Genomic DNA, 21,749 nt, shown 5'->3' on the forward strand with positions numbered 1-21,749 from the left:
AAAAAAAAAAAACAGATGGTAAAAACATAACAAGAAGTTTCATGCTTCTTGCCGATGATTGTACGCATTTATGGCGTATGGAAATGTATGAAATGGATGATTAGAATAGGTGAAATGAATTTTTCCTTGATGTTGATAGTTACATGGAATAATCTATGGAAATTTCTGTTTACACGCATATTCTGTTGTGTTAAACAAAATTTTAAAATGCTGTAGAAACGTAATCCTCGGAATACGAACGAGTGAATGTATTTGTCGACGGGTCACTGGTGATCTGATCATAGAAACGTGAGGATTAATTAATTCGTTTATCTTATTACGAGACTGCAGGTTTTTATATGGATTCGCAATTTCAAACGTTGATTTATGAAATCGCAAATCAAACTGAAACGCCTCTTGCGCACTAAAGGTTTCACCCGACTAAAAGTAGTGCAACGAACTTCATTGCACGTTTTCGAAGTTTCACACAATGCTGTAAATCGCCGTCTACTTAGTATAACTTCATTATACGCTATGATTATGTACATAGAACCCACGATAATTTTGTTTCGAGACTATACAAACAGTTAATTTGCATATGTGTGTTTCTACACCCGGTTAATTCTGTATATTCACCTCGGAAACATCGCAGCTATCTTCCTCGGGTCCTTAGTATGCACTTCACGCGATAAAAATAGAAGATCGATATGAATAATCGCCTTGTAACCGTGTAAACGATTCAACCTGAAATTATGCTTCCCGAATTTATTCGTAACCCAACGGGATTTCGTTAATGCACATATTATCGTTCACGAAAAACATACATATAAATTCGCTCGGGCCCATGCGTGAAATTTGCAAATGGCGATCTGTTCAGGTCACAGCCACTTCCGGTTATACAGAGAAACAAGTCACTTGAATCCGTTAAAACGGAATTTAAACAAGAATCTTCTACGTACAATAATTTTTTTTTTCACGCGAATTCCATTTTCCATCGCATCGTACAATAATATTTTGTTTTCACGTAAATTCCATTTTTCATCGCACATCTGTCGTCGTCGTGTTCTAATTCGTTTCCTGTTCAAACGTCTCGTCGATGAATTTAAATCGAATGACCCCATTGTTTACTGATCACTACTCTTCAAGTTTCGAGTACCGTTTGCTCGTTGCTCGGTGAAAACGTCGTAACAGAAAACCTCGAGTAGAGTCCGAACATTTCCCTCCATCACCGCGCGTGAATCACTTTTCTTTCAGTACGGCAGACAAAACATCGAGAATGTCAAGAAGAGGAACGGTACATGGAATCGGGATAACGACAACGCGGACGAGGAACACCAGCCGCTCGTCGAGAAGCAAAATGCACAGAATTCGGCGGGTACCACCGAGCAGAAGCATCAAAACGGTGTTCTCGGGAACAGCGTGATAGACAGATCGAAAGAACTGATCCTGGTGCCGGAGCCGGAGATGCAGAATCACAGGAATCATCTGGAGGAATTGAAGGCAGATAAATCGGAAACGACTGCAACCGGTAAAAATGAGGTGATTCTCTTGACCCTATCTGTTAATCATTTGCCAACGAGTACCTTTCAAGCTGTCATACGATCAATCGTGTTTCAGAATCTGATCTGTCGTGATTCTTTCGAAACGCTGAAGAAAGAATTCGAGCCTACGATCTGTCTGGAGTACATCAAAGCCGGCGTAGAAGCTATAATCGAAGACGAAGTAACGTCTCGTTTCGAAGCGGAAGAACTTAAGGTGCTTATCATAATTAATGTAACAGATGTATAGAAAGAATTGGTATTCGGTTGTTCTCTATTTCTCGGCGAGTTTTCTTAACGCAAATAACATCGTTGTTTCAGAACTGGAATCTGTTAACACGAACCAACAGACACTACGAATTTATTTCTTGGAAGTTAACTGTGATATGGATGTTCGGATTTTTTATGCGATATTGCTTCCTTCTACCATTGAGGATATTCATTTGCTTTATTGGGGTAAGTTTACAGGTTATTTGTAAATGACTTATTAACATGAATTTAAAAAACTTAGTAAATGATACTTCAATATCATATTTTAATGCATAAGATGTATATATTATATGCAAGGATGTATTTGAATTTCGAAGTTCTAGATAAGAACAGAACAGTAATCATGAATTAGTAAATGAACTAATATCGAAGCTCCCTAGGTACAGTACCTTATTGTTGCGACATTTTGTATTGGCTTACTATCAAACGGCTTTCTAAAGAAATGGGTATACAGAACGACTAGCCTGATCGCGTTCAGGCTAATAGCTCAATCTTTGTCGGCTATAATTACAATCCATAATCCGGAGTACAAACCGAAAACTGGAGGAGTGTGTGTGTCGAATCACACTTCCACAATCGATGTGTGCATCTTATCCACACAGACAACATTCTCTTTGGTAATATACCATTCTGAGGGATATCAGTATGTTGTCCATGTTGTCAAAATTTGTCTTTTATCCGGCATTGTTCTGTCCTGGGAATTGAAATTGGACCTGCTCGTGTATTTGTCCGTTGTCTTGGGAATACGTAGTGCGTTTCCCTTTATTTACACGCAAACAAAAATAATCAATCATTACGTTTAACATATACAATTAACTAACGATGGAAAAAAAATTAATCAACGGTACCCTTGCATCTCGACTCATGCTAATTCCTCGTAACGTACAATACTGTACAGCCAACCGACCAAGTTGAAATGCATTAGTAAATGTTACAGGTAATAGTATCCTGTAACTTTGCTTTGCAGGTAAAACTACTCAGCAACGATACAGAGGGAATCATCGTTTCTCAGGTGCAAAGCTTATGGTTTACAGGTGATGTGGCTGACAATATGTACAGCAGTTGTGGGCTACATCCCAGAGGGTAGTTTCAAACGATGGCTGAATTACAAAGTCTCCATAATGTGCTTCGGTGTCTTGTCGAGTGCTCTGTCGTCAGTAATTACATACCATAACCCAGAGAATCGACCTGTCAGGGGCATATGTGTGGCTAATCACACATCTCCTATCGATGTTCTGGTACTCATGTGCGATAATTGTTATTCTTTGGTACGTTTCCAGTATATATCTAAACAGTACCCCTTGATTCGTCAACGGTTACGAATAAATAATTTCACTTCATTTAATTTTCCATTGCTTTCTTTTATGTTGCATGTTCTACTTGAGAAAAAAAAATATATATATATACGTTGTGCTGTCTTTATTATCATTTGCATGCAACAAGTTTTAAGATGGTCGATTATAATGCGTTAGCTTTACATTCTTTAAGGTACGATAACCTATAGCATTCATTCGTAAATATTAATTTAGATAGGTCAAAGGCACGGTGGGTTTTTGGGGATTCTACAACGAGCGTTAGCACGCGCCTCTCCCCATATATGGTTCGAAAGATCCGAAGTTAAAGACAGGGAAGCGGTAGCGAAAAGGTAACTTAATAGGAATTATGTTCACCCGAGTCGGTAGTGCATTTTTGAATTCAGACTTTCATCCCTTGTGTATTCTGTAGGTTGAAAAAACATGTGTCTGATCCTACAAACCCCCCAATTCTCATTTTCCCGGAAGGAACATGTATAAATAACACGTCAGTCATGCAGTTTAAAAAAGGCAGCTTTGATGTTGGTGGTGTAATTTATCCTGTTGCAATAAAGGTAATTATTATATGAGGTGTCACGATGAGTATACTGTTTACGGTACTCCTATTGACTCATAATTCAGGGTAGTTTAAACATTGTTTTCCATTTCAGTATGATCCAAGATTTGGTGATGCTTTCTGGAATAGTAGTCGATATTCGATGATACAGTACTTGTACATGACTATGTCGAGTTGGGCCATAGTTTGCGACGTTTGGTATCTTCCTCCAATGTACAGAAACGAAGGAGAGAGCGCTATCGATTTCGCAAATAGAGTAAAGTCGGTGATAGCAAGACAGGGAGGATTGGTTGACTTACAATGGTATGTTAACATGCATTTTAGAAAATATTACCAGCACTAGTATGGAGTTGATGCAATGAGATTGTTCTATAGGGACGGTCAACTTAAGAGAATGAAGCCAAAAAAAGAATGGAGAGAAAAGCAACAAGAAGAAATTAGTAAACGACTTAAAGTCGAATGAATCGAGTCATCTCTAGTCGCACCTTCACGATCGATATAACGTGTGATATTTTGCTTAAACGAGACCATTTCACTCGATGTGCTGTTCTGTATTTTCTGTGGATACCTGTTTGCCCGAGGAAAGATTGTTGGTGTGCATGATTGCAATCCGTTTCCATTCACAAATATGGTACGTTGCATTTTATTGAAGTATCTTTTATATGTGGAACAATCGATAAATTGCTTTAGAAATGTTATAATTTATCAAATAGAATTTTTAACGTCGCTATAATGGAATTAGCTTTTTTATTATTATGTCGGAATAGATTTCTTATCTTGCTTTTCTCGATAAATAACCCGCAAGATAGTAGCAAATTTTTATGAACACTATAATACAATGAAATAGTTAACATGCTGTAAGTACCATATTTGTCAAGTTTTTAGCAATGACATTCTATAATACGGCATTATAAATTTATTATTTATACATAATGAAATGTCTATTATAGAATGGTGTGTCACAATGTGAGATATTTTGCGTGTGTGAGTGTATGTAGCATCGAAATCATCCCATCTCGTACCCTTACATTTTTTAGATCACCTCATTATCTCATTAATTTGATACGTGGATTAAATCCATTTGATATTATGTAGGAGAAATTGCATTTTTTTCTTTTTTTGTAAGAATGATAGGGAAAAACATTAATGTCTCTATTGTAGTCTAAAAAATAAACTATTTATTCATATTTCTCAGTGAACGAGATTAGAATATGTCAGGTACTGTCGCACCCATCCCTTGGAGATTCTTTAGCGTCACGTTCATTACAATCCAGTTCAAAACGTATTTTCCATATTTTATATTTTTATAATTCACAGTATCAAAATTAAAAAAAAAAAAGAAAATGCAACACTTCTTACCTTACAAAATTGTTGCAAAACGATTACAATTTTTATGCATTACCCGCAAAGGACTGTTGATATTTTATCCATTTTCAGAAGTGTGTTCTGATTAATTCTTTTAACTGAAATTTAATTTTATTTAATTGAGATACTTGAGTAAAAGAATAGGTAGTTACATATTTGCTCTATTTTTTTATCGGAGGAAAACGTAGTACTCTATAAGTTATTATACAAATGAAACTACATCACAGAAACAGAATGTTAAATAAAGTCAAATTGTTAGTCAAAGCGAATAGTTAGAAAATTAGTTCATAAAGTTTATTTATAAACTATGGTGCTATATGCGATGTCACTGTTCAATTTTTTATATAAAAAATGCTAAAATATATTTTTATATAGCAATGAATATGTAGGATGTGGTAAACAAGAGCATAGTGAAACAAGTACCATGTATCTGTCACCTAATTATGGCAATACCATTGAACATTATCAAAAGTTACATATATGGTTCTTCAATTATAATTCTGCTTCTATTAGGTATTAAAGATATTGCATATAAGGCGATATGCTAGTCATTGATATACTTACATCACTGAAATATAGAGCACAAATGAACTATTAATTACGATTAATTGTTACATAATCTTCCTCTCTAATTATACTTGGTATTTAATGTTCTAGTATGTACATTAACTTCGCATGTACTACAATCTATATGTAAATAATTATAAAGATCAATAGATGGAATAAGTGAATGTATAAAGATACTGTAATTGTATTTTAAAGCAACCACGTTTGTATATTCAGTGAATAATTTACTAATTCTACATATGTATGTAAGTTTCTATTTCAGTATTAAGTATTTATTAGATTCTTTTGTAATATACATACATAATAATAAAGGAAACAAATGTTACTTAAAAAAGTATAATGCTCCAGTTCATTAAGATGTTCAATATACCTACTTTATAAATTTATTTACATACACTGCACTACATGTTTATATAGAATAGAATAATAAACTAGTTAAACTAAATTAGTTGAAATTATTATTTAACCAAGACTTTCTGCAGCCTTTTTTTCTCCTTCCATTTTCTCATTTTCTTGTTGTTCTTTAAATAATCTGATCACTTCTTCTGTTGCTGTAGGCTGATGGTGTATAAACTCACTCAGCTGTTTCTAAATATTGATAAAATGTATAATTTACACGAACAAAAATATGAGAGTAGTGTGATCTATTAACAAGAAATAAAATATTTACATCTGGTAACTGTGTGTGATTCACAGAAGGTTCCTTAAAAGTGAAAGGCGTCCAAGGCCCTTGAATAGAAGGAAAGTCTGTACGCCACAGTTTCATTAACCGAATAGAAGTTCCATCATGATATTGTGTCTTTAATAATTGCATCCACTGAAAAATATCTTCGCGGCTATAATTGGCAACACCCATCCACTGTGTCTCTCCATTCACTATAATGTATATTCAGTATGTATTAATTTAGTGCTTGTACACACAGTATACCGAAAATTATATGAACATACAATATTCTGCTTTTATAACTGGAGATCTATGTCTCCTTGGCTTAACATACACTACAACTCCAGGATTCTCCTTTGCATAGTCGATTAAATCATTTTCCAAGAACTTCCTATACAAAATCAGAATGTTTCTTTATGGCGCGTATATAATTTAAAAAAAGATTACAAGTTACAAAGTAGTTGTATTCAAAGAGAACAACTGAAGAATGCACGTGATATTACAAGTTCCTGACTGGTTGCAGTCCCGTAAAATGAAGTAGCATACATCAAAGAATATAACAGAACTACTTTATTACATTGAATCATAGATAAGTGAGGAATTAATTGAACTACTTGCACTTAATGTAGCCGACCACGAACAACACGTTTATTATCAATAGGTTAGAAATGTACAAACGTCTCACCTAAGTCCCATACTCGCACCATGGTTCTTACAAAACTTTAATGTTACCCTTTGAAGCTGGCATACATAGCGGCCAATGCCTAGGCCAAAAGGTGCACGTAAATATCCAGCTTTAAGAAATAAGTTGGCATGTGACATTTTTCCGGCGGAAAATGTAAATAAAACCTTAAACTATATATTTGCACCGCTTCCCCCTTCTTACTCCACTGCACTTCACTGTTTCTAGGACGAAGAGCACGAGCAACAACTATGTACCAACTAACTGAACTCGAAAGTTGCACATGCGCATGTGTACTCAAATTATTTCACCACCATTTATTCGGGGCACAATTTTGTTGGGGTCTTCGGACCCCGTTATGTACATTAGAATTCATGCTTGATCGGTAACGACAGATATTGACACTAAAGTGTAATGGGACACTGGCGCCACAGAAAGTCAGGCCACAAAAATGCCTTACAAAGCGTTTATATATACCACTCTGTATATGTATACCTTGTCCGTGCCAATATGCCAGTGATCTTTTATTTCTGTTTAAACGAATAAGCAACAATCTTGAAAATTATGGTTGAATTTTATTTCTATGAAAATCACATCGTACATTACTTTTTTTATTAAACTTGAGGATCGATCGTTTTATATGAGTACAATGATTAATGAACATGTGCGGACACGCCCAAACCCTCTTTTTAAAAACAGACCTGTCCGTGCTTCATTTTCTCCCTTAATAAATTAAAACAAGTTTCACACGATAACAAAGGAAACTTTAGAAATACCTAATATCCTAGAAATAACAGAGTCCCATCTTATACTAATTTCTTTGCCTCAAAGAAATTTTTCAAATGTCTCATTTGCCATGCACCCATGATCAGTAGAATCACAGACTGAGCAAGAGACCACCAGAATACACGTTTGTGTGTGCTCTCTGATGTTTGTCTAAAACGTTCTTCCCGGTACTGTAAACGAACACAAAATTATAAATCACACTTGCATAGAACAGTCAGATACTACAGAACAAGCAGTTACCCTTTGATAATTTTGTTCCTTGGTAATCTGTTCTACTTGGTCAAGAAGCTGACGTATTCTCAATTGTAATTCACTGAACGTTTCCTTCTGTGCTATGTTAGCATAATCAATAGCATGTTCTCCCACTTGAATGTCCAAATGTACTCGCTGAATATTAAAGTGATCAAATTATTATAATAAACGCATGAAAATATGATTGTTATAATAGAAGCAAAAGAATTCAATGTCAAAGGAGTTAGGAAATGAAGATGAGATAATAGCAAGTTGTTAAAACTTGTCACTATCATGGAAAGACCATTTCTGAATGCAACTTATTGTGCTGACGTACCAGCTGAGTACCACTGAACCAAGCACTGCTGTTGGAATATAAGCAAATGATATGTTCTCCGGGTATGTGAGAGGTGAACGAAATTCGTCCCTCTGAACTGTATACTCTCGAAAGAATCATTTTGTCATCTGGATCACGGACTTCCACGTGCATTCCCATTCCAGGACTACTGGGCATGAACCCGCCGGTCCGAGGATCGTATATTTCAACCTTATAATTTACTGTAATGAATGATAAAATCAAAAGATTTCATGCAATCCACGATTGATCGAAGAAGTTAAAAGAATACTGTCTCTATTGACATGTATGTTTCTTACGCACCTAACACTGTCGTTTCATCTGGAATCTCTTCGATGAAACACTTTCTCTCGGTCTCAGCAATGTGAAAATAAAGTCCTGTGCCATATTCAAAGATGCATAAAAGAACTAGAAACGTACTTCCGTACTTTAACATGATTATCCTATGTGCAGTGCTTATGATAGCACAGCAAAACTTAAATTACGAACAAAATTTTACGAGAACCGTACACAGCACACGTCATCTACGAAAACAATCAGTGAAATTCACGTAAGCGGCGCCACTGGGCCACGTCGATATACACTGTCCTGATAATGTGTAGCCGAAGTAACTTTAGGAAAATAAAAAAATGGACGTCACCCTGTTAGCTTTTCTGGCAGTTTCAATTTTAATTTTGATTGTAATCTGTACGGTGTTCTTAGGACGAAGATCCGGTAGGTTCTTCGCCTATCAATTACAAACCATTTCACATCTTCCAATGAAAGAGCTCTATTCATTATAATAGAATGTATTCCTAACCTTTCAGTTTATTTTGAAACAGATGTTTTGAATGTTTTCCTTGAATTATCATTGAAATTTTGATATTGCACACAGGAATATTTGTAAATATTAGTTATTCTTGTCATCCAACATTTATTAATTAGATAACTGTTATATGCGTTAGGTTAAGATATTGTGTCAATTCATACAGAATGAAATTTTTTGACAATAACAAGGATAAATCTTAATTTAAAACATTCATTGCTTTGGATGCACTGCAGCTTCAAAGAAGGGATCGGCCAATATACAAGAGAGGGTTCCTCAAGGAAGACCACCAATAAGGAGAGCAGCAGGTCAAAGGAATGCCAGACGTCGTATGCAAGCAACTGTTACACACCAAGTGGATGAAGATGAGGACGTATCAGGAAATGAAGGCAATGATGAGGCTGATGAGAAGCCGGACTTGTCCGATCAAAAGATGGGGACCAAAAAGCGAGCAAAATTGGCAGCTAAAGCTGAGAAGAAAATGCAGAGGGAAGTAGCTGAAAGGGACAGGGAGGAACGCAAAAGAAAAGAACAGTTGCTCCAAGAGCAAAGGGATAAGCAATATGAGAAGGAACGTGAAGATGAATTGAAGCAGGAAGAGGCAGAAAGAAAAGCCATGGAGGAGAAAGAAAAGAGAGAATATGAAGAATACCTGAAGATGAAAGAAGCATTCAGCATAGAGGAAGAAGGCTATGATGAAAATGATAAAGAAGACGAAGAAAATCTATTGGAATCGTTTGTACAGTATATTAAAGATAATAAAGTAATAGTCCTGGAAGATTTAGCCACAGTGTTCAGCCTGAAGGCGGCAAGCGTGGTCGAAAGGATTCAGGAGTTACAAGTGAACGGAAACATAACAGGAGTAATCGACGACAGAGGGAAATTCATTTATATCTCTCCAGAAGAGTTCGAAGCTGTAGCAAAGTTTGTGAAGCAGCGCGGTAGAGTCAGCATCGTTGAATTAGCGGAGAATTCGAATCGTTTGATAAATCTAAACGCCGGGAAGAAAATCAGCGTGGTGGAGGCTAGATAGATATTCCCACCTGAATATGCAAATGTGTATACTGTAATGTATTTCTACACTTGCAGAAATGTGATACACATGTCCATCCAATATGAAGAGCATTATAGATAAACAGAGAAATCTATATATAGAATCAAATGTATTTATATTCTACAGATTATAAATTAGAGATTCTATTTAATTGTAAATAAGAGCTTTTTTTTAAATATACAGAATTTACTTCATATTAAACATTATTACATTATTGCACGTTCGTGTCTCTCCATCGGTAAAAGGGCGTATTCACAAAAAGTTTTCACCCCGTAAATCTACCTTAAAAAGACACGAATGTAATCTTTATACAAAGTACACACATATTTACCTGCCTCTCGATTCCAGATAATAATCGACCAACGGTCGAGTTTAATTAAAATCTGTTTTCCATCGGCGAAACTCATTTCGTGGTTGGCCCTTTTCAATTTAGAATGTCCCGCGAACCAACACGCCTGATGACACCGGGAAACGGTATTGCATCAGATTCTAGTTTGCCGTTGGCTGCAAGCTACACGGTTTATTTTTTATTTCTCCCTGAATGTATAATTTATGTCGTTGGGCACGGCAAACGCAACACATTTGCGCCGCGATGTTACGCAGCGCGCTCGCGAATCTTCGATAGAAAAATACTTTGGCACGATCGAGATCATCGCTGAAGGATTCCGGGATCGTCGGAGCGGCGCCTGAGGAGATTGATGCGCCGTTGATTTACGTTACGTTCGAGGGCGAGAGGAGGCCCTTTACGACCATTAGGTGTCCCATTCCTCACACTAAAGTTAGTTCAGCAGCCACGAGAGACCGTCGAAATTTTCCCCTCCCCTCCCACATCCAGCCAAGAACAAACGCGCAGTTTGTTTTAGGAGGAAAGATAATAGTTCTGGTGTTCCCGATTGCTACAGACCAGAAGAATTATGGCTATCGCGTTGTATTCGATGTTTACTTCGTCTTCATCGATATTCTTGGCATGATTCAAAAGATGAGTTTATCATTCGCTATCAGCGTGCACTGATTCGGTAGGAATAGTAAAATCGATGATAATCGGTAACTAGTTTACGACACTGCGTATTCTATGTATCGAGGAAAATTTTTCTAGTAAATTAGCCCGCCAGAAATTAACAAGTCGCCTTCCAGTAATCAATGTGCATCGTTAATGCGTCAGTCTTCGCGGAAATAAACTGGTTCACGTGTGACCAACCCGTTGAGAAACGTGACGGAATGACGCGTCGAGGGAATCACTTGGGGGGGGGGGGGAAGTCGAGAATTTTCGGAGCATATCCAATTATTCTGAAATTCACTGTCCTTCGGTGACAATTGGGAATTCTATTTACAAGTACGATCATCGCTAGGGTAGATGTCCCAATTACTCCTCTTTCTTTAGTATGATTTCGCCACTACTTCCTACGTACATAGACATTTTTGTCGCTCAAATTGCACTTTCATTTTTCAGCATTAATTTTTAAATACCAGCTATGTACAAATACGTACATGTATATCTTTGTTTTTACGTGAATCAGACTCCAAATTTAATAACGAAAATTTTTGTACCAATTTATCAATTACTACATATATCATCATACAATAAAATAAATGAAGTGGCAGTATAAGGGATACTGTCAGTAATTGGGACATTTACCCCAATAGTGAATAAATATCGACGATCGTGAAGATTTTCGCAGAATCGTTTCGTCATTCCGGAATTTTCCGCCATCGCTTTGTCGATCACTCTGGATTACCCTGAGGGCAAAAGCTTCTCGCCCGAGAAGGTAGCCACGATCGTGTCACGTTTCAGAACCACTGAATCCCTCATTAAAAATTCCACTGGTCGATCGAACGAATTGCTGGATCGGTCCCCACTCGATAACGCGGCTGAAGAAGGGGCACACCTGGAGCCTATGTAAGAGCGACGCGATCGCCGTAGAACCTGCAGTCTTCCTGAAGACCTCGAGCAACGTTTGCATCGAACAGTTCCCCCTTTGAATTCAGCTACATTCTAATCGAGAAAAAGCTAGTCTAATCAGGATACTACGATCACGGGAATCGGGATCAATTTCGACTTTAAACCAAGTGTTTTGTGGTGATCGTACAGATCTATGTGTCGATGAGGTGCAAAGTTTTAGATTGTCAAGGCAACTCCCCGACGTTCTTGCCCAGTGTCAGGTAAGCGCAATAAACGCGGAAACAGGTTTCACCTTGTCCTTGTTCTAAGAAAATAATCCACGGATGATCCATCCCCGAAAGTCACTTAGTATGATCTTCCACGATGGTCGTCGCAATATTGCAATCTCCGATAACGATAGTAGAGCAATTAAAGCTGAAGGTCGAAGCCTTTCGAACAGTTTTCTATTTCCTTTTGCAATCACGAACGATTCCAATGGATCTAACCTTTCGATCCACGATTTCTACCGATCACGGAATTAAATCGGAAGTATATTTATCGATTTTTCCTGGTACACAGACTTGCTAAGAACCTCCGTACTCGCAAGGGCAGTCGACGCGGTAACGCTGGAAATCGTTTAGAATTACTGGTCTTGGTCCATTTGCATCACGTCCCATAGAGGTGAGTATCCTCATATGCAGATGAACCAAAAATAATACAAAATGTAAAGTTACAAAATTACAGAATTATCGTTAATTTTAGAGACAATACGCGAGGAGCAAATAGTCTACGTTGGCAGTGTCTAATTGCGTTTGAAGTTAGTTTAGAGATATAGTCTTGGTAACGGGTCTAATTGGTTCGAACCAGCAGCAGAAGGTCGAGGAACGAAAGTGCCAGGTGAAAATCATCCAAGAAAAAGTAAGGGGAATAAAAATGGTGTACACGAACATCACCAGATCGTCGATCAAGGGATCCCATCCAGACGTTAGGTAGCTAATATATTTAAGAGAAAACTGTCTCTTTTCTTTTGTATATCTCTTAAATTTGATTTTATAGAAGAAATAGGATGGGACCAATTGTGTCTACAGTATATTAAATTTTTTGGTCTACAGGAAGAATAAAAGTGTACTTGCGTCGTCGGAATACCAGCAGCAACAGGAGCAACCGAACAAGAATAAGTACGGTTCGTGGGGTCCAGTTTACAAGAGCAAGCAAAACTTCATCGACATGCACCTCTGCTGATGTTTCGCATCAAAGATGCCTCGACATCCGGCGATACCATCGGTTAAATGGTCCCCAACCTCGGAGGCAAACTAATTTTTTCATCAATGTTACGAGAATCTAAAGAAAAATGGCGGAATCGAAGTTGTGCGAGGCGTGGTTGGGGGACGACATCTTGGAACTTTTATCGAAAATCAGTGCGGTGAAAGGATACTATCATCGTTGGAGTCGAAATTGTATTGGATCGAATAAATTGCCATTGATTGAAATTTAAATAACGAAAGGAATGATGTTCATACTCGGTGTGGAATTGTTCGTCGAGTTCACCGTCGAGTTTCTGTTTTTCAAATGAAAACTACGATAGATGGACAAAGAAGAAAGAATTCTCAATTTCTTGCTTTTATGTTATAACACACATAATGATCTTTCACGCGATTTCCGTTCGAAAAGGGAAGAGAAGATTAAGCCGTGACTAAACGTGACACGATACAGAAAAGAAAAACGTACGTCGAGGACTAGTTCCGGCGGATACGACGAAGACAAAGAACTACGGAAAAAATAGCCGATGGTATTCCCTAGAGCTGACTGAACGTCTCAGCCGACACGCCGGATGAAGACGGCACTGTATCATGCCAATTTCTTTTTTTTTTTTACATCTTCAATATCATACCGACAAATTCCATAATGAAATATTGTGTACTTTTTTTACAATACACCTTGTATATAGTTTTCTTCCTCTGTGCGTTGTGATAACCGTAATTCGTTCTTGGAGCGGTCAAGTGGACACTTCCGTCTTGGTCAGACACATTCCGAAAGTTGCAACCTCCATCCAGGTTGATAAGTCGTTCGCGTGCAAAAAACAAGAGAAATTATTTCGGTAGTCAACTTTTTTCTAATTTCAAAATATTTATTCTTGTTGAATTTATAGCGCTACACGAAACAGTGGGACGTCCGTTCGGGATTTGCGAACAAATATTGTCACTAAAGTGATAAAGTAAGCGTCTAGTAGTAGTTACCAAGTGAATGATTATGTCTGTTTCCCTATTTTCCTGTATATCTTGAAATCTATAGTAGATACCAAACAGTGGTTAGATTAAAAATTTTCAATTGCCTTTGATTCTTTATAAAGTAGCGCGATGAAACTGTTAAAAATTTGTTTTTCAAATAAATAAATAGATAAAAAAATTAATTTTAAACATTTTCATTGCAAACTTTTATAAAGCATAAGAACTCATGTAACTTTCATTCTAACCGTTTTTCGATATCTACCACAGTTTTCAAGATATACCAGAAAACAGGAAATACATTAACCTTTAAGGGGTTGTTTCTCCCAGAAGAACTGAATATCAAACAAACAGAAAAAATTGATACTTCTATCGAGGTCCCCACAAACCTGCTGAATTTGAAGACTATCACAATTTTCCGAGTACTAAAAGTTCCCTTGTCAGTTCTCCACGTAGAATCCTGCAAAATACACATGCACCCTGTGCCAAAAATTCCTACATCCCCAGCTCTATGTCTGACGAGTAATAGACACGGGTAAACAGGTCCACCAAAAAGATTAAAGTTGAAACCAAAGAAAAAGACTCCTACAAAATAGACGATCAAAATATGTATAATTAGCAACAAGATTACACCCACGAACGAATCAGAAATTTCATGGATGTGCCCCACTCTCGGGCGAACATCCGTGAAGAACTACACATTGAAATCCCATCCTCGAGCTTCTACCCCTGCCCCGGCTGTAAAACGGTAGGGGAGGAAGAGGGAGCTCATCTCGAAGCCCTGGTGGGGAAACCGGCAGCGTCGACGGTAAAATAAAGGAAAAAAGCTCCTGGATAAACGGGGGAGAGAGCTTCGCGTGTCTCTCGGAGAGGACGAACGAGCAGCGGCGACGTGGTGCAGTCGTTCAAAGCGCGTCGACTGGTTCGGTGTTCCTCTGAACGGGAGAGCGAGAGGGTCGGGGGAGGATTCCACCACCTCGGATGATCCACGGCTCGATCCGTCGTGTATCTTCTTTAATTTATTTATTTATTTAATTAATTTTCCGTGACCGTCGTCGAGGCTTCCGCCAGCCGGAGAAACGCTCGATTATCGAAGTATTTTCGTATATATATATATATATTTTTTTTTATTTCGCGGAGTGTACCGTCGCGGAGAGGACAGAGAGGAGAAAGAAGGAAAAGTGTCGTTGCACCGTTGGAACGCGAGATACTCCCGACGAGTCGTCGTCGCAGCTATTTCGAGGACTGAAACACACCGGTAAGCTTTTGTGTCCGACGGTTCTCGGGCCGTTTCTCTCTTTTCGCCGGGGCGGATTTTCGAGAGCATTGCTCGCAAGCTTTCCATTTCGTCGGGTTGCTTGTTCTTGCACGGGGAAAAAAAAACGGGGAAAAATTCTATCGGAGAGTGAACTTTTTCGTTTTCTTACTGGTCCAGGACCGAATGCCGCGTTCTCCGCGTTCCATCGATGCGAGAAATCTTCGGGGCGTTTAAAATTGTCCTTCGATGGAACGACGAACCCCTTGACCAGACTTTGAATTCTCGAACTTGATCCTTTTAGTAGCTTAGAGGCGATATATCGGCTTTGTGGGTTCTCCGAAAATATACCTTAGAGCCGATATATCGGCTTTCCATTTTTTCATAGAATTTAAACGCATGTAATGTCATTTTATTGTTGTAGAATACATTTATATAGTGGAACATATGTTTATTCGGTAAGAATAATATTTAAAAAAATATCTTGATTTTTAAGAGAAATATATTAATTTTAACTGATAGCTAAAAAATCGCATATTTAAACGTATTTTTGGACCATAAGGTACCATAAGGGTTAACGCGAAGGTAGACTGCAGATTTTATGCATTTACAGCGTACACGATTTTCTAGACTTCAGTATACTTAGAGTTTGAAAAAATGTGCGGCAACATTTTGAAAAAAGTGTACTTATGTTTTCAAGAAAAAAATCATTTTTAAAAATGGTCCATTGTACCATTAAACGTATATTTGAACCAATTTTCTCTATCTCTTGTACTTTAAGAGTTATGCACGAAAAAGTGGATGCGCCTATTTGACTTTAAGGTTAGCTTTCACACCCGTAAAGGGCGATTGGGCTCGAATGAAACATACCATTATTCTAGTCTTGAATCGCTCTATAAACCCACAAAGTTTCATTCCAATCCGCGAGTCAACGTTCGCGGTGTTCCCTTGCGAGTTACTATATCGATAGACGATTTACAGCGGCTCCTCTGTGTCGGACCACGCATTCCCCCGTGACAGTCCCCGGACACTGGGATCACTATAGTTGCCAGAGCAGCCGTCATTAGAAACAATCATTTCCAAGGAAATCCGCTTTCGATCAGCTGAATTTCAAATCACCATCGAGTAATCTATCCTCTATTATTAGCGTCACACTCGAGAAGCCCGTCCTTATCGCGTGTGTCGCGTTCGCCCGGAGGAAATATCGGTCCCACGGAAGATTCCTCCCGGAAACGAAGGATCCGTGTGTACGGGAGTGTCCAGCCAATCGTAACACTTTATCTTTTTATCCGTGGATATCAGAAGAGACCAGAGGGGGTCGAGGGCCTACGGACCGGAAATAGAGCTTCCTCCTCGGTCGCGACTGAGATCCCTTCGTCGAAACATGGAACGACGCGTCCCTTTTTCCGTGCCAAAGGGCGCACCGTCACGTCTAAATCCCGACACGTCCTCCTTCGCTCTTCCCCTCCCTTCCCTGTCGAATGGTAATGCTCGGTTGCGTCCCGTGGCAGCGCACAACGGCTTCAGGGGCCGCTATTTTTGTCAGACGGGGCCAACAGTTACTAGTAGACACCCTCTTGCGCGCAGCCGGAGACGATACGCGACGCGAGTCCCGCGATATAGGCACCCTCTCGCTCCCTTTTCGGCGCACGCTCGCCTCGGCTCATTAGCCGATGTCCTCGAGAGAAAAAAATGACGAATGGGGACCCGATAAGAATACACCGCGACGAAAAGGTGTCGGTGAGATCGATGGCTTGGATATCTGGGACAGACTTCCTGGATGTTGGTCTTCTCTGGCCTTAGGAGAGGAAAGACACGTGGGGAGGGGGCTCTTTTGGATGATGAATGGGGATCAATGGTTGACAGGTTTGTCGTTCTTCGCAGCTTTTGGCTAGATATTGGATGTTGTTAAAATTAGCAATTCTTATACATTCTGGTTAAAATAAAAACGAACCACGGTTTTTTCTTGGGAATATAATTTATCCTTTTCTTTGGACAGATTTTATTTCTCAACACGATTTCAGACATGGCGTACTTGGTGCGGTTTTATTTTAACCGGAATAGATAAGAATTGAAAATTTTAGGTTTTATAGTTGTGTCCAGGGCCGTTCCTGATTGTTAACTTTACCATTCAGCATATTTCACATAGTCAAGTATGCTATAAATGCATACACGCAGTCTAATGATCATCATTGGAAGTACTTACAATCAGATACAGTGTCTTTGTGGTCAATGCAAATAAATAAATAAATAAATAAATTCCTGACACATACCAAAATTTCATGTAAACGTACCAAAAGTTTTAGTTCCTCATCCGAGAGGCAATGTCTGACAGTATCCACTATCCACTATCTATAAAACGCGTTTAATTCAATTATCCGGAAGCTTCAAACACGTCTACGGTAGATCTCGCCCATTAGAGCGGCACGTTTCCTCTCCAGAAAAAAAGGCGTCCAACTCCCCTAAACCACGCGCCTCGTTTAAACCGCCAGGATTGATCACGTGCTAGACTAGAAACGCAACAGACGGATGTTCCGTGTTCTCCGTTCCCCTTCCCCTCGTGGCATGTAAGTAAAGTTTTGACAATTGCGTACACAGCCGCGCGCACGTGTCCGTCATCCCGAAGAGCCGCGCGCGTGCCCCGCGTTAAAGTCGCCGGGACTATGGGGGAGCTTAAAGAGAACAGGGGGAACTGTCTGGCGAGGGTGGCTCGTGCGTAGAGTGAGAAAGAAAAAAAAATAGAAGCAAGAAGCTTCGATGAAAAACTATCGAGCGTCTTCTGGAAGTAGGGGAGACACCTGAACGTGTCTATATTTGTTCCCCGAAAACCGGGACATAAATTCGATGTCGATCGAGGAGACTGATCGGAATCCGTGGGGTCGTGAAAACCAACGTCACAGAAATTCGATCTTACGCGGAAGGGCTATATATAACCAGGAAGTGTAACGTCGACGGCGATCCACGTACGTTTCTTGTCACCTTCTGGCACGCGCGTGCAACCACGTGGTGAACGGAACCCTTATCGCGGGCACGTGGCCGCGAATGGCAGAGTGTCACTTGTGGTAAGTGGCAGTTAGAGGGTGTCGTCAGAGGGCCAGCGAGAGTTCGTTCAACTCGAGGTGGGTTAAAGACGACTGGGAGATCACCAAAAATTTATTGGACCTTTGTAAATCAGAGCGTGGCTTGCTCTTCCTGCAATACATCCGGAGGGATGAGTTTCATAAATCGAGTCTTGCGTGCAACAGGGCAGGGACGGATTAAGACCTTCAGAGGCCCTGAGCACTTAAAAGATTTTCGTGCCATTATGTACACCCACGAACAAACTCGGCTTCCACTAGGGGAAAAATTAACGTAGGGAAACGGGCTCCTATCACTTGGTACATTTAATTCAAATAAAATAAATTTTAATTGAATCTTAATTTGACATAAATTATGGACTCTTTTTAAAGATCGTGTCACAGTGCATCGCGTTATTTCCATTCCAGACGAAACTAAACCGTGTCTCGTGAGAAACCCCGTTGACAGGATGTCAACATATCCTGTCGTTAACCATCCCCGGTTATACACGCTTCAATTACAAACGTGACGCGTGCGATCGCACGAATTATTTCGTTCCCCCGGCGCGGAATTGGCCGCCGCCGTGGTATTCCACGCCTTCCCGTATACTACACTTTTTCCGGCCCACGGAGACACGGGGCCACGCTTCTTTCGATCGCTTCCGTCGTTTAATTTTAGCGACAAATCTCCCGTAAACGTACTATATTTATCCGTCTGTCCTGGGAAGAGGGCACTGTGGAATTTCCGCGATGCCCTTTTTCGCGGTGCTGTGCGCGCGAGCGCGCGCGCGACCGATACCTATTTCTAAGCGGGCGTTCGAGATGGCAACGGAGTGGGAATATTTTGAAAACATTTTTTGTTCTCGATGCATCAATCTTTGGAGATTGATAAGATCGAAACCGTTGATGTTTTTTGTTTGAATGGATTTCCTTATTTGTATCTACTGTGTATAACATGTATCATAAATTTTAGAGGCGCGAAGTTTGAATCCAAACTGGTTATATCGATACATCGAAGGTTTCTTTTTTCGTTCTTTGCCGTCCCTAGTTCCGACCACACGGTTCCGTCTCAGCAGGCGCCGTCCGGTATTAATGCAACGGGAACAGCGGGAAAAAAAGAGGATCCAGACGGAAGAAGGGAAAAGAAAGTGGGGGAGGGTGGAGATGAAAAAAGAAGCAAAGTAGAATCGATGATTTCCTCTTACTTCGTCGCGGAACGGAAGGAGAGGAAAGAACGCGCGGGAGCGGTGGGGGAGAGAGTGTCTCCTAAGAATAGAAGAATTCTTTTTCCTGTCGTCCTTCCGCCCGTGCAATTGTCGAGAGAGTTCGAGGGACGTTCGAGTTTACCTGGGCGTTTGGAACGGGCCAAGAAATTTTTCGAGTGTAAATCCGACGCCGTTCAGACGCGGGACCGGGTATACTTATTGCTCTGAAATGCAACGAAGTTTAAAAATATCGATTCCTGGAACGGATCGCAGGAATCGAGCGTCGAGAGATGTTTCAAGTCCTCTTCCTCCTCTTTGTTCCATGTATAACGCAGCCAGACCCCCTGCGAACCTAAAGGCGTGGTCACAACTACGCGCGCAGCGTACACATACGCATATCCGTCGGGCAAGTCACGAGAATATCGGATGAAATTATACGGCTCGAATTAACTTCGTACTCGGCGAAAGGAGACAAAGGGGTTATACTATCGCCTCTATTTGTTAAGTTCCGAGATATGAAAGGTTTTGTTCAAGAAATTTGCATTAATTTCATAATTCTCTAAATCACTTACGTCATTGTAGACTGTGGATTTTATGCATTTATATTAAAATTAATACACACTAATCAAACGGATATTTAAAATTCTTCACAACCCTGAATATAAATGTACAAAATTAAAAAAGAATTCGTTTATCTCATAGTTTAAGTAATTTTTTAACTCGAATTTGTTCTTATCTGGCACGCATGACTTATAGACGAGAGTGTACCTATGTTCCTGTTAATGTAGCCTGATTTGAACAAAGTATAATTTCAGATCAAATACAACAGTTGTGCTCGACCGATTCGTAAGAGGCGCGCGTGCAAAATTACGGTCGAACGCGGCTCGACGGGTAAAATATTTTCCTGTTTCGGATCGTGGTCGTGTACCGACAGCTGGTAGATTCTCAGACGCGAGAGCCCGTTCCTCCGGTGATCGCATCTCGGAAGAATGACGTCTACCGGTGCGTCGAGACGGCGGCGGTCGTCTCACCCGAAATAGAACCCTGCGTCCCGAACGCGAAGACGACGACGACTGGTGTGGAGCTGTCGGGGAAACCGGTTGCTAGGGGAAAAACGAATCCCCCGTTTCCATGGGATTTATCGACAAAGAAATTTCCAAGATCCTCCTCGCGACACGCACCGCCGTTTAATCCAACCCACAAGATCTAAAGTGAAAGATGCGCAGGAGGGAGATGAGTGTAATAAATGGGAACAGAGTGTAATGCGGCCAGACTCATGAAACTATCCGATACTTGATGATTTTCTGAGTGGATTATTAGTACGGAACCGATGTGCTCAGAGCCTGAGTTTGTTTCGGTATAATTCAAGATGTTTGAAATCGGTATATCAATTTAAATCAATTACCTTAGCACTGTCCCAATTACGCTAGGATTTCCCGTCAGTACCGTTTTAACGAGATGAATGAAAACGGTAGGTAGTCTGTTCGATGTTGATTTCTCGAGGACCTCGAGACGAGCGTTCTCTAGATAGAGGGAGAACGAGACGAGCAGTTGGATTGTATGACTTGAAATTTGGGAGGGGTCGCCATTTTGGGTACAAGGCCTCACACGTCGGCCGGAGGAGCATACGAAAGACATATGGGTACCAGGGGGGCACACGCGAGCAAATAAACTAGACCTTTATTACCTGAAGACATTCTCAAGTAATCCTCCCGACTCCACTTCCGGTCGCCTCGAAGACGCCGTCGACTCTTTCGGTTACGCTCGAACGAACAAACGTTCGGTTTTAATCCGAGGTGTTTCGTTTCGACGCGCGTATACCGGCCGGTTGAGCGCGACTGCGAAATACTTCGGGGTAAAATATCGCCATAAACATAAATTTAACGTTTCTCTTACCTCCCCCTTCCTTTCTTCCTCCCTCCTTGGCGAACGTTATGCGGGCTAACGGTATCGATAAGATCGCG

The 21,749-nt window shown here is 40.0% G+C and overlaps 4 protein-coding genes and 1 long non-coding RNA gene across 7 annotated transcripts in view; 3 read left to right on the top strand and 2 right to left on the bottom strand.

Annotated features, from left to right (window-relative positions):
- The window catches only part of LOC107191171 (glycerol-3-phosphate acyltransferase 3), a 10,349-nt gene extending 6,117 nt beyond the window's left edge, over positions 1–4,232 (top strand). The window contains exons 2-9 of one of the 3 annotated variants that reach the window (XM_015580142.1): positions 1,234–1,518; positions 1,597–1,734; positions 1,839–1,973; positions 2,168–2,404; positions 3,317–3,432; positions 3,513–3,654; positions 3,751–3,959; positions 4,032–4,232. In XM_015580142.1, the coding sequence (XP_015435628.1) occupies positions 1,234–1,518; positions 1,597–1,734; positions 1,839–1,973; positions 2,168–2,404; positions 3,317–3,432; positions 3,513–3,654; positions 3,751–3,959; positions 4,032–4,119 (1,350 nt within the window). In that variant the 3' untranslated portion in view covers positions 4,120–4,232. Of the gene's footprint in view, positions 1–1,233; positions 1,735–1,838; positions 1,974–2,167; positions 2,405–2,821; positions 3,056–3,316; positions 3,433–3,512; positions 3,655–3,750; positions 3,960–4,031 lie in introns of all 3 variants that reach the window. The other 2 variants (XM_015580143.1, XM_015580141.1) reach the window with 2 other exon arrangements.
- Positions 4,233–6,050: 1,818 nt separating this feature from the next.
- LOC107191149 (39S ribosomal protein L43, mitochondrial) lies at positions 6,051–7,187 on the bottom strand. Its single transcript, XM_015580114.1, has 4 exons — positions 6,938–7,187; positions 6,537–6,643; positions 6,259–6,464; positions 6,051–6,176 (listed from the first exon to the last, which is right to left on the bottom strand). Exons 1-4 carry the CDS (start codon positions 7,072–7,074, stop codon positions 6,051–6,053), a joined length of 576 nt encoding a protein of 191 aa, XP_015435600.1. The 5' UTR covers positions 7,075–7,187.
- Positions 7,188–7,454: 267 nt separating this feature from the next.
- Positions 7,455–8,838, bottom strand: LOC107191173 (transmembrane emp24 domain-containing protein eca). The gene is made up of 4 exons (XM_015580145.1): positions 8,610–8,838; positions 8,289–8,509; positions 7,961–8,107; positions 7,455–7,890 (listed from the first exon to the last, which is right to left on the bottom strand). Exons 1-4 carry the CDS (start codon positions 8,740–8,742, stop codon positions 7,741–7,743), a joined length of 651 nt encoding a protein of 216 aa, XP_015435631.1. The 5' UTR covers positions 8,743–8,838; the 3' UTR covers positions 7,455–7,740.
- A 70-nt stretch (positions 8,839–8,908) lies between these two features.
- LOC107191172 (DDRGK domain-containing protein 1) lies at positions 8,909–10,239 on the top strand. The gene is made up of 2 exons (XM_015580144.1): positions 8,909–9,020; positions 9,348–10,239. Exons 1-2 carry the CDS (start codon positions 8,936–8,938, stop codon positions 10,142–10,144), a joined length of 882 nt encoding a protein of 293 aa, XP_015435630.1. The 5' UTR covers positions 8,909–8,935; the 3' UTR covers positions 10,145–10,239.
- Positions 10,240–12,809: 2,570 nt separating this feature from the next.
- On the top strand, positions 12,810–14,000 carry LOC107191174. The gene is made up of 2 exons (XR_001516273.1): positions 12,810–13,033; positions 13,157–14,000. It is a non-coding gene; the product is annotated as an uncharacterized LOC107191174 (long non-coding RNA).
- The last annotated feature ends 7,749 nt before the right edge of the window (positions 14,001–21,749 follow it).

The sequence above is a fragment of the Dufourea novaeangliae genome, unplaced genomic scaffold (assembly GCF_001272555.1).
Source record: "Dufourea novaeangliae isolate 0120121106 unplaced genomic scaffold, ASM127255v1 scaffold241, whole genome shotgun sequence".
NCBI classification, from domain to species: Eukaryota; Metazoa; Arthropoda; class Insecta; order Hymenoptera; family Halictidae; genus Dufourea; species Dufourea novaeangliae.

What these genes read in the sequence shown, in the direction of transcription:
- LOC107191149 (XM_015580114.1), bottom strand. Translation starts at nt 7,074, where the DNA reads ATGTCACATGCCAACTTATTTCTTAAAGCTGGATATTTACGTGCACCT. An exon ending in GGTGCGAGTATGGGACTTAG is followed by an intron (nt 6,644 to 6,937) that starts GTGAGACGTTTG and finishes GATTTTGTATAG; the next exon opens with GAAGTTCTTGGAAAATGATT. An exon ending in ATCACACACAGTTACCAGAT is followed by an intron (nt 6,177 to 6,258) that starts GTAAATATTTTA and finishes ATCAATATTTAG; the next exon opens with AAACAGCTGAGTGAGTTTAT.
- LOC107191173 (XM_015580145.1), bottom strand. Translation starts at nt 8,742, where the DNA reads ATGTTAAAGTACGGAAGTACGTTTCTAGTTCTTTTATGCATCTTTGAA. An exon ending in GGTTCAGTGGTACTCAGCTG is followed by an intron (nt 8,108 to 8,288) that starts GTACGTCAGCAC and finishes TTTAATATTCAG; the next exon opens with CGAGTACATTTGGACATTCA. An exon ending in AGGAACAAAATTATCAAAGG is followed by an intron (nt 7,891 to 7,960) that starts GTAACTGCTTGT and finishes GTTCGTTTACAG; the next exon opens with TACCGGGAAGAACGTTTTAG.
- LOC107191172 (XM_015580144.1), top strand. Translation starts at nt 8,936, where the DNA reads ATGGACGTCACCCTGTTAGCTTTTCTGGCAGTTTCAATTTTAATTTTG. An exon ending in GTTCTTAGGACGAAGATCCG is followed by an intron (nt 9,021 to 9,347) that starts GTAGGTTCTTCG and finishes GATGCACTGCAG; the next exon opens with CTTCAAAGAAGGGATCGGCC.